Source organism: Vanessa atalanta, chromosome 6, assembly GCF_905147765.1.
Source record: "Vanessa atalanta chromosome 6, ilVanAtal1.2, whole genome shotgun sequence".
NCBI classification, from domain to species: domain Eukaryota; kingdom Metazoa; phylum Arthropoda; class Insecta; order Lepidoptera; family Nymphalidae; genus Vanessa; species Vanessa atalanta.
The window spans coordinates 4688615-4708042 of record NC_061876.1 but is presented as its reverse complement, the minus strand read 5'-3'; the positions used below and the strand labels follow the sequence as shown (position 1 = coordinate 4708042).

The 19428-nt window shown below is 32.4% G+C and overlaps 1 protein-coding gene across 1 annotated transcript in view; it reads left to right on the top strand.

Annotated features, from left to right (window-relative positions):
- The first annotated feature begins 14354 nt into the window (after positions 1 to 14354).
- The window catches only part of LOC125064722 (ras-related protein Rap-2b), a 36389-nt gene continuing 31315 nt past the window's right edge, over positions 14355 to 19428 (top strand). Inside the window, exon 1 of the mRNA XM_047671906.1 lies at positions 14355 to 14556. Within this exon, the coding sequence (XP_047527862.1) occupies positions 14468 to 14556 (89 nt within the window). The 5' untranslated portion in view covers positions 14355 to 14467. The remainder of the gene's footprint in view (positions 14557 to 19428) is intronic.

Genomic DNA, 19428 nt, shown 5'->3' with positions numbered 1-19428 from the left:
ATTGTTCCTGAATGCTATCTGTTATAAATTATATTTAAACCCCAGACAGTGTAAGTGTACCGGTTTCGGGAAGCCAGGACGAGTGGCGGTAGTCTATATTCGGCGCTGGTGGGGCGAATAAGGGTTCTAGCCCAGCGCCTCGTATGTAGGGAAAGGACCTGGAGACCAATAGAAGGAATAGTAATAGTGGAGGTGATCCTTGAGGCGCTGGGTAGCGAGAAAAGGCAGTACACTAACAATCAGGCCGACGAAGGTGTCGGACGTGGGTCCTTTGCTAAGTACTTGCACGGAATAGTCAGGTGGGGACCACACCCGCATGGCGCGAGTGTGGATCGCCTTCAGGCAGGCGTACCATACTGTGCTAAAGTGTGCCGCTTGGCCCAGCGCTGTCCCTGGCGGCAATTATCGTCCGAGACCTTTCACTGCGTAATTCCGCTGGTTTTTTAGTGTGAATTCTCGCCCTCGGTTAAGAGTGAGATCCACATAACTCCCCAACCCCCCTTACAATTAAATTAACAAATATTCTCTTATTTTACGCGAACGAAGTCGCGGGAAAAAGTTAGTCTGTAATATTTTAAAATAAAACGCACGCAACACGCGGATATTATTTGACAGTAGTGTAATTTATTTGTAAGTATAGATAGAACCATTTCACTCAAATATTATATTCATAAACGTCGGCGTAAGTTAAATTGAAATATGTTTTAAATATGAATAAAAATCATGTACTGTTATTGTATTAGATTGGCATTAATTATATTATTTTGATATATTAATTAAAATATCGTATAAATGGTCAATTACTAATTGACATAATATTAAAAATATAATACGGTCGTGGATATGCTGCTAATTTAATAAGAATATTCTAGAAGCCTCGTACATATATTTATAGCGGTCTGCGAAGGAAATCTATTTGTATATGTATGTATTCGCTTATCCGCTACATTGCACGTGGCAACATTAAGCGTTCCCCTTGAATAATTTATTATTATTGCCCTCTTAGAATCGAATTATTCGCAATCCGGATAAAAAGGTTTTCTGTGTCGCATTGCATATAATTACGATAAAATCTTTTTTACATACCGTTTTGAAATGACTAAGAGATGAATTTCTTTTCGCAGCGATGAAAAATTCAAAATATCTCTTTGTTTCTATTACTTCGTAAGGTTTCGTTACTATTGTATTCAAAATCAAAACCAAAATATACTTTATTTAAGTAGACTATTACAAATCATAATTTTGCGGAACTATATTAAGTAAAGACACCACCGGTACGCAATGAAGATTTTACCGAGAAGAACCGGCACCGAAACTCAGTAGTTACTCTTTTCCAACATTTAAAATACAAAATTATGTTGATTAAATTATATATAATATATCTTATCTGAAAGTCAAGAAGTATTTTGTATAGCAATACATTTTTCGTAGCACCAAATATGTACTTAGTAATTATTCCTCTTTGAAAGTATAAAGGAAATTAGTGTGTTATATAATTGAGATAAAAAATACATAATTATATTTTTTATCTATAATATTTTGACGTAAAATAATATAAAGCTGACCTAGTAGGATTTACGTTCGAAGAAATCTTGGATATTTTTATCGTTTCGTTGAGCGAAATTAAAATATGAATAATCCCTAAGTGAAAATCGTATTGTTATTACTTTTATAAAATATTATAGATCATATTGTTTATGTTTAAAATGGTTACAATAATATATTTACTTTTGTTTACTCATAGCGTTTTTGTTTTTTCTTACAATTATCCTCATCCATTCATTTTAAAACAATTTATTACTACGTCAATTTACAAAACTATTTTTACTATTCAACGAAAATTCCCTCGAGGTAATATAGTATTAACAAATTAAAGGCTTGTAAGAAATGCAGCAATCGCAAAAATAGGGATGTAACCCTTAGGCAGAGGACGAATGAAATATTACATAATTTACTACAATATCGACGATGCGGAGACTCAGCTGTTCCTCGCTAAGAATTCAGATGATTTATAGTGCTGTGTATTTTCTAGAAAGTTCTCTAGTCCATAACAGCGAGATTTTAAACTGGTGCAACGGAATAGCACGCAAACATTAAAAAGTCATTAATCAAAACTTTTTGTTATGAAGAATCGTGAAATAATTAGATTATTATTAATATTTTATGCAAAATTTGTTATAATGTTTTTATTTTAACGTCATGTAATATGTATGTATATGATGATATGAAGTGATTACTTTACCTGAAGCTTAATTCACTTGAAGTTGAATAAACAATGACTTCCAATAAATATCGTTCTACATGAAGTGAAATATTGTTTCAACAGTAGTTAGTACCTTTTCTATTTCATTCTGAAACGCTTAAAAAATTAAACTCACTTCATTTCTCAATTTACTGAAGTGTGTAAAAAAGAATGTCAACGTAGTTGTCCATTACAGACGCTGATGACTGATATTATAAAATTCTATTACAAAAGATTAACATTTTATTTAAGCAATTCTTTTTATTTTTTTCTTTTGTATTGTGAAATATATTCTGCCATCAAACAGCAATAGATACTTAGTATCGTTGTGTTCCGGTTTGAAGGGTGAGTGCGCCAGTGTCACTACAGACAGAAGGGCAATAACATCTTGGTTCCCAAGTTTGTGGGGCATTGGTGGTGTAACGAATGGTGAAAAATTCTTACAGTACCTAAATCTATGGACAGTGGTGACTACATATAGCCACTACCTATATCATAAAAAAAATTAGATAATATAATATATCAGAGAATTTCTCTACCTACCTTTATGGGTTTACACGCGCAGGTCAAATGTCCTTATATGTATATATACAACGGGACGAGATCACTTTGATAGTTGATTTGGATAATTAATGAATAGTTGGCAATAATGTTTGATGGCTGATTTACTTTTAAGAGCGGGTCACCCCGAATGGAGTTGTAAGTGTCATGGCAACGCGAGTTGTTATGTTTTGACAAGCGATTCGAATGCGATGGTTACTTGCAAACCCATTTGCTCTTAATCGAGTTGAATTATTGTAATCTTTTGATATTATTGTGGTGTACGATTATTTAATCAATCAATACAGTGATTAGACGATATTAAATACGTTTTATTTTGTGAATATCTCCATTGCACGCCCATATAGTCTTCCAATTCCAATATATATATATATATATATATATATATATATATATATATATAACCTATAAATTTCATCTCCCGATTGAATGTTTGTCCTTATTCCGTTCTTCTCTATCGCCTTGTAACCTTATTTAATGGTCTTCTAACGGTGTACTTCACCATCGAGCTCAACATTAATTACAAGCCCAAATTAAGCACATGAAAGTCAGTGATAATTGACTTTGAGTTCTCGTCCTTTACCAAAGTCTACTCAAAATTATTAATTTATATCAAGCTGTGTTTTGATAAACTACTGATTGACTGACTGGTCAGAACATTACTATATATTATACATATGTACAAATGTACATATATAACACAGATTCTATATTCTCTATAGAAAATCAACTGATGCAAGCTGATCTCCCATAGATAAAGGAATAAAAGAATATAGCGCAATTTATCAGAGTACCCCAATAATAAGATTCCAAATGTTCTGAGATACCGGAGATTTATGTCAGTGTAGTTTACGTAACAACGAAATTTTGAATCTTGTATATTTTTACTTAAACATATAATTTAAAAACAGAACGTTAACGCATAACTGATTCTAAATTAGTACCATAACCTAATCCAAATGGTATACTAAAATGTACTCGAAGTCAAACGACTAAATTTTCATTTTCCAGCTTTCTACGACGTACGAGTACTTGCGTCTTCTAATTTAATACCTTAAAATATTCGTATAACTTTACTTTCAGATAACTACGAAGCGAGTTACCATCTCGTTTACGTTACGAATGTTGGGACATGAGCGTCTTGAGTTACGTAAGAGTTACTTTAGCCTGAATTTTTTCGAAGCACTAAATTGTTACTCCCATTTTATTAATCATAAAAAATATAAATATGGATTTACAGGCGTTAGCTATCTTTTTTTACCCCTGAGTGAGTACGTGTAATTTCAATATTAAGGTTTGATTAGTTAAGGCTTGAAAGCGTAATAAACTAACTTTCGCATTTATAATATTAACTATGATATCTAGTATAAAAATTGGATTCAGTAAGCAAGCGCAATGGTAACCATTATAGTCTATTCCAATCAGAAGAGGACAAAAGCCAAATAAGCAATATTTAACATCGAATTAACACGAGAATTGATCTATGATATTCATTACGATGTGTGGAACTGCGTTTTGATCGTCGACGAAACTGTTATCGGAACTTTGGAAGTGAAATTAAAGTGGATATAAGTATTTAAGTCGAACAAGGTTGTGTTATGTATAAAAATATATAAATAAAGAACTCTTAGTAGTGCACAATATAGGTACTATCTATTAGAAAATCGCGTGGATTACGCAAATTAGATTTGGTTTGTTTATCTTTATTCCTTCAATTGGAATAGACTATACGTATAATATGTTTGCAAAATATATGTACATCTGAACTCGCACTTTGTCAGATATAAAGGAAAAAGTGTTTTATTAACGCCATTAGTTCGGAGTAGAGGTTCGTGTGCGGATTAATGTTATTTATCGGTCAAGTTTCCGTATTCTAGGAAACTCGCTTGATGCCACTGACGCCCATAGAAAATACTAGAACAATGACCTATTGTATAATTTATCAGAATGTCATCAGTAATGAATACAGCTTTTTGTTTCAAGTTAAATACAAAGCTATCATGCCATTATCGTTTAAAAAAAAACCATTATCACTATCCCTGAAAGGCGTCTTCCGCTATTAAAATAATTCAGCACTTACCGACCATATTAAAACATAATTACATTTTTTTTTTCACTGTTATATATTTTTTTTCGTACCAAGCGAAACTTACCTTTTAATTAGTTAAATTAAAAAATGTAATTTTATCAGTAATTTGAATTGATTATATTTCTTTGTTAGACTTTATCGATTTTCCAAATTATCTTCGCAAACTTTTCTTATTACCATTAAAATCAATTATTATTCAAGTCGAAGTATAATATACTCATAATACATTATGAGTATTTTTTTAATGAAATAAGACATCCATCGAATGTTTATGTGGATGGATGGATATTTGTTACTCTTTCATACAAAAACTCCTAAACAGGTTTTGATGATTTTTTTTTGAATAAAATAGATTATAATAATTTTTTTCTCAATCGAAAGACGTGCACTGCTGGATAAAAGCCTCCGACATCCCGCGACCCCCACTTAGATCCTTGTAGATCCAGTCCACCTTGTAGGGGGCCTACCTACGCTGCTTTTACTGGTTCGATATATTTATAAGATAGCTGACTTAATACATAACCTATTTAACAAAATAAATTATAATAAATAAACCCCTGCTCCTTTCTCAGACACGCAAACATGGCGGGTGGGGCGGGCGAAAGGTTATAAGTACACTATAGAATATACTAATTAATTACTAACAAGACAAGAAGGGGTTAATTACGTATTTGTTTGTGTTTGGGCATTTTTATTTCCTGTCATATATTTTTATCTTAATAGAAACAAATAGAACCAAGTGACTATAATGAACAAACTATAGAGATTCCTAAGCTAGGTAACAGAAAGGTAATTTGACAAATTAACGAAATAAAATTTTTTATTTTAAAAAATTAAGTAGACGGACGAATGGGTCACTTTATCAGTTAAGCGGACTCTGATTTATCCGTTTCTAATGTCACTTTTGCTGCTGTCAAACAGCTGACTATTCATAACGAGAACTCCTGTCAGACGCTGCTCTTTCTATTGGTTAGTATTTAATGAGACTTATTTTAAAATGTAATTGAATATGTCCAGTTAAATTACAATTTTCTGAACTGATCATTGTGAAATTTTGCTTACATGTTGGCACGAGATAAGTACCTAACTTGCAAACCTGCTGTTAGTAAGAGCATATGTATACCACACATCATTTGATTATAAAAATAAATTGAACTTTATTGTAGAAGAAAATCAATAGCATTATTCAAACCAAAGTGCAATGGTGTATTTCAAATACAAGGTCTGTGTGTTTTCAATAAAACTTTAATACATGGAAAGCCATTTTAGCAACGAGAGAAATCAGAGCGCTTTCTCGAGTCGCCCCCTGGCTGAGTTCGTTACCGCCTGTAGGTTTCGTCCATGACGTTTCGATAAAATTATTCGTGAAAAGAAAATCCTTATGTATTTACGTTGAGGAAAATGGCTTTTAATAAAATCAATGCCTTTGAAAAATATACTTATTAATTTTGGTTATGTACGTGTTCATAAACGTCTTTTCTAGTACGGAAAAATTATGACACATAAAAACATTTTATTTAATGTCACCAGAACGTTCTTTGAAACACATAGGTATATATAAAAAATCTACGTTCTTAATCTAATCACTGCATTATCTTAATGTATTCGTGCGAGTAAGTGCTATAAAATTACGTTTTATTTAGAATTTCCTATAACATGGATCGATTTTTATAATTCCTGTTTACCTAACCTTTACGTATTTTTCTCAGAAGGATTTAATATTTTAATAAACATGCCTTGTATTTATAAACATACTAAAGGGTAATTTTTGTGCTTCTTTTATTTTACTGATCGCTTCTAGAACCCGTATGGTGGCCATCCAACCATTAAAAAACATTCCTAACAAAGTTAGGCGTTAGGTACCTGGCTGCAATAGTCTGACAAATCATTTTTCTTGCTCTTTTATATTATAACCCACTACATCCCAAATATATTTAATAAATGCAATATAATAATAATGTATAGGATCGGGTTACTGCAAGCATTCATTGATTGCAAAAAAGAGGAATTATGCTACTAACTAGTACATAACAACAATTTTTTCTAAGGTTGTCAATATAAAAAAAATATTGAAATTTAAATATCGAATAACAATTGCCATAGACAATAAGTTTTATTTTTATTTTAGAGTTTTTTCAAAATGCTAATGATATCAAATATGTTAGTGTCGATTCTTTGGTGTCGCGTGAATTTAATAATGTAATCGACTTCAGACATACAATATTTGTTACGTAACAGTATAACGTAGCACAGAATAAATACAATTTAGCGGATCTTTTTTGTAAATGTATATAAATTAGATAAGTATTGAATTGAGGGCATCAAATTGAATTTCATTTTGTTTATATATTTTGTTTTATATCAGATTACTTATAAAAATCGTAATCATCTTATATAAAATATTGAAAATATATAATAAACATGACAACATACACACTGTACTAGTGTGTACAGATAACATACATACAGATTGTACAGATAATTAAAAAAGGTGTTTGGAGTGCGCAAAACAATAAACTAAAGAAACAAAAGCGAATACAGAATCAAAAGCGAATGCTATTGTTTTATTATCTGAGATACTGAAGTTGTTATTTTCAATGGGGACTAAGCAACTGCATAAGATAATACGGGGCATAATAGTGTATTGCACGCTTGATTATTTATTTCCTTACCTTCATTATCCGATGGAAATGCAATCCGACGCGACACCAATAGAGATCAGATGCAAGACCAGCGGCTTTATGTGCATTCTAAAACATGGGAGAATAAATACGGCTAACTCCCATTTGAACTCATCTGCAGGTTATAAGCTACCCACTAGACCAGCGAGGCAGATAAGGTCGATTCATATCAAACACGCTGCATCGAATCGTACCGATGTGGAAATTAGGAAATTAGAGTCAATAGCGGAATTGTTCAAAGGGCGCCTAGCGCTGAATAAAGTCGACGGATCTATCTTGTCCCCTTGCCTATTTTCGTCCCCATATCTAATACAAACTTTAAGCATAATTCACTAGAATGCAGCATTGCTTTTATTCCCTTTAAAAAAGAGTATCTACATGTTATTTAAGTCTATATTTAAAAATAGAAGTACAGTCTGCTACAAGAGTATGACCGTATGACCGTTTTGATATACACGTGTCATGCAAATATGAACTTTAAACAAATTACATATAGACATTTTAACTTATGTTGCCGCATGTAAAATGCAAGATTTTGTCGCTTTTGATGTGGATCGTACCTTAAGGTTAATACTAAACTCAAGTGTAATGAAAGTTTACGAAGAGTTCAAGTTGATTACTTTTGGTAAATATACGACAACTATCACGGCGGTAGGGACCCATAACTTTTTAACGTCTTTAATTTACGTCTTCCATAAAGTTATGTTGTTAAGAGTATAAGTCGTGGTAAATTGAACAAATTACAACATCATTAACACCATATGTAAGATGGATTACATTTATTAATTTCCATCTTCTCCTTCTTATTTACTCTGCCAGTGCTGTTAGGGCCCAGCGTCACTGGTCCAGTTTTCAAGCCCTTGCCCTTGTATGTCTTGTATGCGGTATGTATATATTTAGCAAATATTTGCGTTTTCTTCTTTACAAACTTTGAGGAGCTGTGGATTTTTGCAATATTGCGAACATGACCTTTATATTTCACAGCATCCACCAATATAAATAACGGCGCTCTACATATTTGTTTTTACTGTTTATCCACAGACATGATGCGCGCTGCCTTCGGCTACGATTATTTCCTGCATACAAAAAAAAAAAAACGAATCAGTAATTATAATGTTCTCATGTACATTGACGACTTCATTAATTTATGTTAGTATACTATTTAATTAAATTAATATGAAAATGTAGCCTGCAAGCTGTTAAAAAGAAAAGGTACGCAAAAAAATCAACTATCGTAAGAACGATACAATACAGATACGATACAGATACGAGACAGAGTTTCAATTTTTTTCTGGTCTAGGTTGTTGTATGAGTAAATTATTATAATGTCTACTTAATGTTGTACAACACGTCACGAGTTCGCCCACGAAATCTTAAATATATACGTTTTTAATGCGATTCTAACGCCACTCGTTTACTCAACAGATACTCTTTATTTATATAAGAATTATTTACATTGTGAATTAAAGTAAGTATGTACAAATCACTTGGTGGTAGGGTTTTGTGCAAGCCCGTCTGGGTAGATACCAACCACTCATCAGATATTCTACCGTTAAATAACAGTGCTCTGTATTATTGTATTCCGGTTAGAAGGGTGAGTGAGCCAGTGTAATCACAGGCACAAGGGACATAACATCTTAAATATTAATCTTTCCCAAGGTTGGTGACGCATAGGTGATGTAAGGAATGGTCGATATTTCTTACAGCGCCTTTGTCTATGGCCGGTGGTGACCACTTACCATCAGGTGACCCATATAGTCGTCCGCCAACCAATGCCAGAAAAAATAAACTAGCTACTATACATAACATGACCACGTGGAATGGTTGCCAGAATGCTAACAGTATTTCCTTGTTGAATTGCCAGACGGTGTGTTATATATATGTATGTTTCCAGAGATCCAAATAATTCAACATCAAACGGAACTGAGATATAATTGGGATAGCTATTAAGTAACGTTTACTCAATTTCAAAAATGTTTATCTAACAATATATTTTTTAGTACACCAAAATTTTCCTCTTATTTTACAAGTAAGTCCGTAGTTATAAGTGCCTTTTATATAAAAATATTTGAACTTTGGAATTGTAGAAAAATTATAGATACAACTCCACCCGAAATTTATAAAATATAACGATGATAATTTCCCTCTGACCACGGATGCTGTTTATAACAGCCCTTGACAGCGAAGACTAATTGCCAACCGCTGGGGCAACACCAAAGTTCAAGTTAAAATAGAAGTATAAGACACATGTATATATTGTACTAGCTGTGCCCGCGACTTCGTGCGCGTTTGAATTTAATAAAAAAGCGTGACTTTATTATTATTTTACATATAATTCTAAAATAAAAGAATCCTAAGTTACTCCTTATTACATCAGCTATCTGTCAGTGAAAGTCCTTTCAAAATCGGTCCAGCCGTTCCAGAGATTAGCCGGAACAAACAGACAGGCAAACAGACGGACAAAAATTGTAAAAAAAAGTTATTTAGTTAAATGTACCGTGTATACATACATATGCATTTAGTAAAACGCGGTTATTTTAATATTACAAACAGACACTCCAATTTTATTATATGTATAGATAATTACACAAGTGTGTGTATAGGTTAACACACACGTACACGTGCACTGTCGTTTGTTGTATAATATATCACTTCAACTTCGCATTAAATGTCACTAAACACAACTATAATGACACATTCCATCTACATTCCGAGGAAAATGTTTGAAAAAAACCGGGAAAATTTATGATGAAAATAAATACTAAAATCATTTTGAGAAATAATGTTATAAGTGTCGCTTTAAAAGAATTTCAACGTTATATTCTGATGCATATGAATTCTGTATGTACGGGGAGAATTTTTCAACTGAGTATGGATGGGTAATTTTAAAACTACGAGGAAGGAAAAAACTATACAAAGGTCTCAGAATCGATTCTAATGAAAACTAAAATGATATAATTGAATTCTTGAAATGTCACTATTCCGAGCCAGCCAAGAAATTTCAATTCACGATGTATTGGAATGCTTTATTGTTACTATTACGGCAGCCGCTTCGAGATGATTTGTCTTATTTCAGTTTATAGCTTGAAAGCCTTCGTTTTATTCATACCGTTTTATTGTTCTTCCAGCAAATTTGATTTAAAATATAGAAATGTGACATGTTTTTTTCTGAATTTGCTAAATATATATCTGATGTAGATGAAATTATTCAAAATAATAATCATAAATATCAGTTAAAGAACCGTCACGAATCAATGGCATTCACGAATTCCAGATAGCTATATCTCAGTTAACTTAAGTTATACCTAAGTAACTTAAGGTACGGACACCTGATGGTGCTCATAGACATTGGCACCGAGAGAAATTTTAACTATTTCTTATATCACCTATGGGCCAACCTTGGGAACAGAGATGTTACCTCCCTCGTGCCTGTAGTTACACTGGTTCCTTCACCCTTCAAAACGTTCTAATATTCTAATACTTGATAAGTCGTTGGTATCTACCTAGACGGGCTTACAAAAAGCCCTACCGCCAATTTAGGGGCTGGTAAATATATTACCAACTTTATGTAACAACTAAATCAAAAGACACCTACAGAGTACCTTCAAAATCGTATTATTAACGAAAACACTCGGTATTTTTTTTTTTCAGATCGACTTTGAAGACAGTTCTGCTGCGTGCCGCGGATCACTGCAGAGACAACAACACCTGACGCGGGCGCTTCCCCAGCGCCACCATGAGTCGTGAAAATTTTGGAGGATCTCTTTTTTTTACAAAAAAAAATTCTTAAAAACGGCATAAAACAGGGGGTCACAGTGGTGTTATCCCTTTACAAAATATGTACGTGATCTGATTTTCTATTTTGTTAAAATTATTTGCAATTCCATTTGAGTTTCCAACAATCAACTTTAAAAACTTTGTGTTGATTTCATTAACTAACTATTCTCGTATAATCTCGCGTTCTCCTGTGCGACGATAACTGAAAGGACGAGCACGTATATCAGAATTCGATTTCAGTAATTATTTTTTCGATTTTTATATTGTCTTGGTAATATAACTACTGTTACTGTTTAGTGGGTTGTACGCGAACTTTAACAGTTTATTTAACAGATTTTTACAAATTTCGAAACCTACAACAGGTTTTGTTTTGATTTCACTTCATTGTTAGCTCTGACGACGTCTGTTCGCACATTTTACATTTTTTTTATTATAGCCTATTCGCCGCTCTCTACCCGGCCAGTAACTTTTATCCGCACTCTAAAATTAATTCTTTGTTAAATTATAACAATTTAGTAAATTGCAAACAAAAATCCTCTTTAATTTTCTATACATCTAAGACTGCTCTTCAAAATAAAACTATAACCGGTCTTTTATGTGCAGCTATCGCCTCTTCAATCACAGGGACAAAAATCGGCTTACGCTATTTATATATAAATAGTCCACATATATATATTGTAGCGTATTTAGGTGTATGCGTACGTTGAGGCGTCAATGTTTTGTCTATGGAATGATTTGACGTATGACGTACTTCCTTTTCTCTTCCCTTCTGGTGTGAGCCGCGGTAACATGTGTTTTGTGAGTGCGCCGCGCTTTTAAAATTTAGCTTGTGTAACGGACTTCTCCTTCTCCTATAATATCACCCATCCCTTTGTCTGTGTTCTTCGAGTGTATGAAGACCAAGGGAGCGCTCCCAAGAAGAACGTGTCTTCACAATTCAGAGCCCAGAGTTTTGAGGTAACAACCCCTTTTATACCAAAAATACAGTCCGCTTTTCTCTCGCGCGTAAATATATATATATATAAAGTGCAATGGTGTATTGAATTAAATGGTATAAGGCGCGATGCGTTGACCTCCTGACCGATTTCAGTCACTGTGGACCTTCTACAAAAATTAGCAAACTGCGCAGGACATAATGTTATAATACTACACGTGTGTGCGTAAAACACTCATAAAGTGCACTCACTAATATAACCGTATGGGACGGCATTCGGCGGAGACAGACCATTCATGACTAACGGTTTAAACAGCTTTCCGAGGCAACTTCCAGATTTTGGGATGCTACTAAAAAAGTCACGTCTGTTGAACTATTAATTCCAAACTCAATATTGAACAATAGACATCGAGACCAACAGTCACATTCGCAAGCCATTAAACAATCTCGACAATCAGAGTATATGAGAGTATAAAATTTAAAACCCTTAGATAGTTAAGTATATGAGATGAAAAGCGTAAATAAAACACAAAAAAGTGCCAAAGCAATTTTCTAACAACCAACTAAAACCATACATAACATACAACATGACATACATAAGCAGCCCGTAAATGTCCCACTGCTGGGATAAAGGCCTCCTCTCCCTTTGAGGAGAAGGTTTGGAGCATATTCCACCACGCTGCTCCAATGCGAATTTCGTTGAAATTAGACACATGCAGGTTTCCTCACAATGTTTTCCTTCACCGCCGAGCACGAGATGAATTATAAACACAAATTAAGCACATGAAATTTCAGTGGTGCCTGCCTGGGTTTGAACCCGAAATCATCGGTTAAGATGCACGCGTTCTAACCACTGGGCCATCTCGGCTTTCCAAAACCATCATCCCACAAATATAAAAATCTGTCTAAATAAAATCGAAAACATTACAAAACCATAATTTGAAATCCGGCATAACAATGTTCAATGGCGAAGTATTAATCGTTATCCTTTAATAAGACGTCTACAAATGTTTAATTAAACCTTAGATAGAATATTTATTTCGCAGACGACTCGACCTCGTTATGAAAGTAAATATTTAACAGCGGCATACCCTCTTAAATTGCCTCCTTCAGTTTTCTTGAACTCCAAAGAATATACTTGTAACTTCATACATCTTCTTAGAAATAAAAAAATGCATCCAAGCGCTGAAAATGTTTGCTTAAATAATTAAGAAAATTATGCTTTATTTCATAACAACGTGGGTATATTACTTTCCAAATTCTTATTTAATTAATTTCAAAAGTATACTATCGATATATGTCATCATCGTAATAAAAATGCGATCAAAGCTTTAAAGATGAAATTAATATATATTTCCATTCAATTAAAATCTTCACAAACGAAAAGCATTTCAGCAAAACTTCGTGAAAACGCCGATCGCTTGAATATTTTATACCTCGTAATAGACGTACGTTGAGATACCGAAGCAACAGGCTGGTTCTCCGTAATGTACCTACGCTTCGTATATTCAATCACAATTTGATTTAACGGATATACGCTATAATTTTATTAAGTTAAAAAATTACTCTTTATGATAACTTTAAGCTAATAAACTTTTGTCATTAGAATTCTTAATTATTAATTTAGTTCTTGTTTAAAAAGGATTCATAAGTTAAAAAATTAACGCTTCGCTTCTTTATAAAATAAAATGTCTATTTCTAATTAAACATTTCTAGTTATCATTACACGAATAGCATTCATAGCATGTATTTTATTCACAAAATAAAGCAGACATAATCTAGGATCGGATTCGATAAGTTTCGCGATAAAACAAAGTGAAAATCGATTGTGACAAACGAAAAATGCGAAGCGTATACTGGACTAAGTTGAACTTATCGAAGGATTCCCATTTAGATTCCTTCAAATAACATCCTTCTTTATTATTTATTAAGAGAAGATAATATTAATGTTATTTATTAGATTATAAAAGTTAGTAATATTATTGTCATATTGGCTTATTTAAGTGGTAGCCTGAAGCTGCGTAGATGTATACTCCGTACTCCGTAGCGTCCCGGCCACCACTCGCCGCCCGAGCGTCCCGCGTTACGCACGTCTCCACAGTATCATTACCCCGACGGAATTTACGTGTCCCGACACTGACAATCGTGGTAGCATGTGTTAAGTGGTCATTAAATTCAGCAATATGAAAGGCAGACATCAATTCCGTCGCCGATTTAGTTTACAGCCTTCCTTTCTGAAAGAAGAACCCGAAGAAGACAGAAGACCGCCAAGGTATGTGTATTAGAAAAATATTTTAATAAACATCAATAAATTCAATATTATTGTTAGTATTTCTATTGAGGCTATGTTTGCAAAGGCCTGTTGTATTACCTAGTTTATCGTAACTTGTCGGCTCGAAGGAAAGTTTGGGCAATTAACATAATTGGAACTAAATTGCTCGATCCATGAACGTATCTTATTTCTATGTCAAAGTTTTACACCTTTTCAGTTGGAGAATTTATTACATTTAATGGCTATATCGAGTGAAAACGATTACATAGTTAGTAAAAGTGCCTCTTATTTTAGATATTTAAATTAATACTACTTCTGCTCACGGTCATTTAAATAGTACTCCAATTGAGTCCATAAAATTGTTATTATTTCTATTGTTATAAACTAATTACAGGTCAATTTTGAAGTAGGTAAAGAAAATTTTGCAAATTAGAGATTTTTCTTAAAATGCATAACAACATTTTTATTTGAAATCGATATGCAGACTAGTAACTAAAATTTTCATTTACCCACCTGATGGTAACTGCTCACCACTGCCCGTAGACAGCGACAGTATAAGAAATATTATTCATCTTTTCAATGTCCAAAGAATCCTGGAGCTCAGAATCAAAGATCTTTGTGCTTGTAGTTACACTGGCTCACTTAGTCTGCAACTTGAACACAACAATAAAATATTACTGTTTGGTCGTATAATATGTGATAGAATAGATGGTACATACCCAGATGGAGTGCACGAAGACCTACCACCAATTAGTTCCAATATTAATTTAATCTTCCTCCAAACTTAATATTGGTTTTTTACTTAGATTTAGAACATTACTATATAAATAAATGACGCATAACATTTAGCGGACATTAAAAATTAAAAGCCTTTGTCAGTATTGCGCTTGTTTTAACGATCGGTAATAAATTAGGATTTACCTTTAATGTATTTTAGCCTCGACTCTTAATGTCTAGAAGATAAAATAAATGGTTAATGTCTATAATATTATGGTTAATGTTATATAAATATAAAAGTATTTATTTTGTTTGATAGAAAAAAAGATGGAAATATGTTATTTGCACATCGTAAATTGATAGCATTTAAAAAGGTTTTATGAAAAACAAAAAATAAATCGCATTTCATGATTCAACAATATATTTTCGTTATTATTTTCAATTCAAAAATAAGCACCAACCAATTAAAATCGTTTCTGATAATATTTGTCTTAACCGTGTTTTTTTTTTTTCAATTTATTGTATAAAAATATTGCCATATCGATAAAAAGCGAGAGTGCATTTGTAAATAATAATAATGTGACGGTTGTATAAATTTCAAAAAAGAAACAACTTTTAAAATTATTTGAATGAATCATCCAGAGACTGGTTGCTATCAAATTTGAAACGTTAAAGTAAAATTATGTGCAGAAGCCCGTGGATAGATTTAGCACGATGGTGATAGTTTTGGACAAAGATCACTTTTAGGTTTGCTTTAAACTTCAACCTAAGTACGCTCAGATTAGACTACCTACTACATCTCTGGCCTTAACCTACATATACACAAAAAGAAAAGATTGCCTTTTAAGTTTAATAATCAATTCTTCTTTTATTTCTATGCATATATAATATATATGTACCTTCAATAATATTGAAATGTTATTTTTTTGTTTATTATTCCAATAATCCGACAAAATTGCAAAGCATTTATACTTACTAACATTTTAAGATAATTATAAAATCATTGATAAAATCGGTCTGTTTTATTTGAGGTGTGGTATTATCAAATAAGACGCTTCGTTCTATAGTAAACTGTAACACGCAAACTTTTCCAAATATAAATTTTTAAATTAACAAATCTTGTGTGGCATTATTTTTAATCCATAATAATAATTTAATAGTCTTAAAGCTATTCTTAGCATAAAAGCGAAGTTTTTTTGTAATATTCAATGATTTAATTAATTACAAAATTTAATACAAATGTTGATATTTAAGAATTCATTAAGAGAAAAGACCATTTTTAATCCTTTGATTAATTAATTATTTATATATCTCGATAGAACGCGTCGAAAACGAAACGAAACGGAAACGCGTAGTACACGCACACTAATTTGTATGACATTTGGCGATTGTCAAGCGCATGACAGATATGTCATGCTCTATATATAAATAATATTTATAATAATTGTAAAATTAAATTCTTAGCTAATTTATCTAAGTTTGTTGGCTAACTATTAATAGATAGTAAAGCTTCTCTTCCGTCGGGATTTGATACAGACTTAATATAATTTACTGGCCCTCTTCAACCCGGATTTGCTTTAGCTCTAGAGCAGAACACGGGGAGTGTTTGAGTGTGGACTAATCTTGTAACTGAATCAGATTTGCATAAAATAGACTAGGTATTCTATTTTAGTTACATAATAAACCAAATTTCTACTAAACATATAATACATTATTTATAGCGTCAAACTTAGAACATTACTTAGACATTCAAACATTAACTATAAACAGTTTCTAGGTTTCCTATTCACCTAGGTCGTTTTTATTATTATTATACATATAATAAATTTGGAGTGTCTGTTTGTAATATTAAAATAACCGCTTTTTACTAAATGCCTATTTAGGTATACACGGTACATATACCAAAATATATATATATATATTTTTTGTCTGTTTGTTCCCGCTAATCTCTGTAAAAGCTTGACAGATTTTGAAGGAGTCACTTAAGTTACAACAATAAATTTTTTGTTAAATCCAAACGCGCATAAAGTCGCGGGCACAACTAGTCAATTCTAATATTATAAATGCGAAAGTAACTCTTTCTGCCTAACTGCTTGTTTTTCCTTCACAGCCAAGCTACTGAAACGAAGCAAGCTTGAACTCCAAGGAAAGACATAGGCTACTTTTTATACCTAACACCACACGATCACCCCTTAAACGCGAGACAAGCCGCGGTATTTATGGTAGTTATTTTGTTTTCGTTTTCTTCGATATAATTAAAAAAAAACTGATTAAAATATGTTTCTCTATATACATCACAAGAAAATAAGTCATTCAAACAAAACAAAAGTATCATAGATTTATTAATTATGATTAAATACGTGCATATACTCGTATGTACGTTTATGTAACATAACTTGTCGTTTCGTTTATTTGAACGAGCGTGGAGTTCATTTCATCAAACATAAGCAAAACATTTGCTTAACAGATAGCCTATGTGAGTAAAAGTATTCCCCATGCGCTAATACATACCCAAATACTCCGCAATGTGTGTGACATAATGTGAGTATGTAGTCGCTACACGCGTATGTATATCACTGTTTTTATATGTGAGTGCACATAATGATGTCGTGATGAATAAATTTAGTTACTGTATTATATGGTTTTGAATAAATGAATGCAATAATTCACCGAGCTTGGGCACCGGATTGAATGACATGAGAACATTTTTAATTTCAATAGTTTCTCTGTGTGATATAGCGGAATGCATGACTTTTTTATTTTTAGGTATATATTTTATAATGTACAATGTTATTTATGTGGATTCATCTCTATACAATTATAAGATTATAAGTACTTTGACAACGAATATGGAAGAGTAATGTGTATGGTCGTATCCTAGATAAGAGTTATGGAAATCCTATGAAAGAGAAGCTACAGACAAAAGCTTTTATATTAAATTGTTTTCTAATGGCTTTACGAAATGGGAAACAATACGAATGTACTACTTTTAGTGCTAGGTCATAAAATAATGTTTATTCAATGGAAGTCCATTAGATTTATAAAGTGAACTTCACAAATGGAGCGCATCACTATTTGAATATAAATATCATGTATTTTAATCATTAATTTTCTTTTTTTATAACATATTCGGTATTCTACTGCTAAACTTACTAAGATCCTCAGTTTTAATCCTGGCTAGAAACAAAAAAAGGAGTCAGTTCATTCAAAATAAAAAAAAAAAACAGTAGAAGCTTAAACTTAAGAAATTGTGAGTTTTACACTCTCCTGTATCGGGAATCACGTAAAACAACTTTCAACCCGTGTCGGATAGTTATTGTTTGATTAAGGTATTTCAATCGTCATGTTACAAGATTTCTTATAAAGATACTGTCAGTTGGAAATATACATTCTACCGAAATATCCCATATCCCCATAGTTTCAGTTACGATTCGCAGCTCCATAACCTCCCTGATATGATATAATGTATATTTTGTTTTCTATTTTTGTATTCAGTAATGAACGCGGCATATCGTTATGTTTTGATTCCGTAACTATTTTAATTTCCTAGTAAATACTTTGTATGATGTAATTATTTTCATACGAATTATTATTATTGAGTACTTAAATATATACAAAGACAAAAATATATTAAAAATAGTTACTGTATAAATCTTGACCGTGTGGAATTGTGACAAGAATTCTAGCAGCAACCATTGAATCGGGTAAAAAGCGAATCAGCCCTCCTGTCACCAGTGGAGGCAATAAGTCGTGGTGGTGGTGGTGTTATACTTTTATTGAAGTTTTTTGCAATACACTCCAAAGACTAAGTGTTGTTGTGTGTGCTGTTATTTTTGATTTTAATCAATATATTTAAAAAAATAGATATAAAACTACGTTTAACTGATATAAGCTTATCGCTTTTCATCGACATCTTCAGCTAGTTTGGAGATAAAGCACCCCATCTCTATTACATTTATTATGGAGTCGCGCCACGTGTAGCCAGTTTGCTATTGTTTACGGTTCTGATAATTAACTTTCATCAATACTCTTTGTTTAAACGCCACTTGCAGTGTTTATTATACAGCCTTTTAAATTTAGTAATTGTTTTTTTATTACGTAGCTTAATAATAATATGTGAAAATAAAATTGTGGAAGATGATTTTATAAATTTTA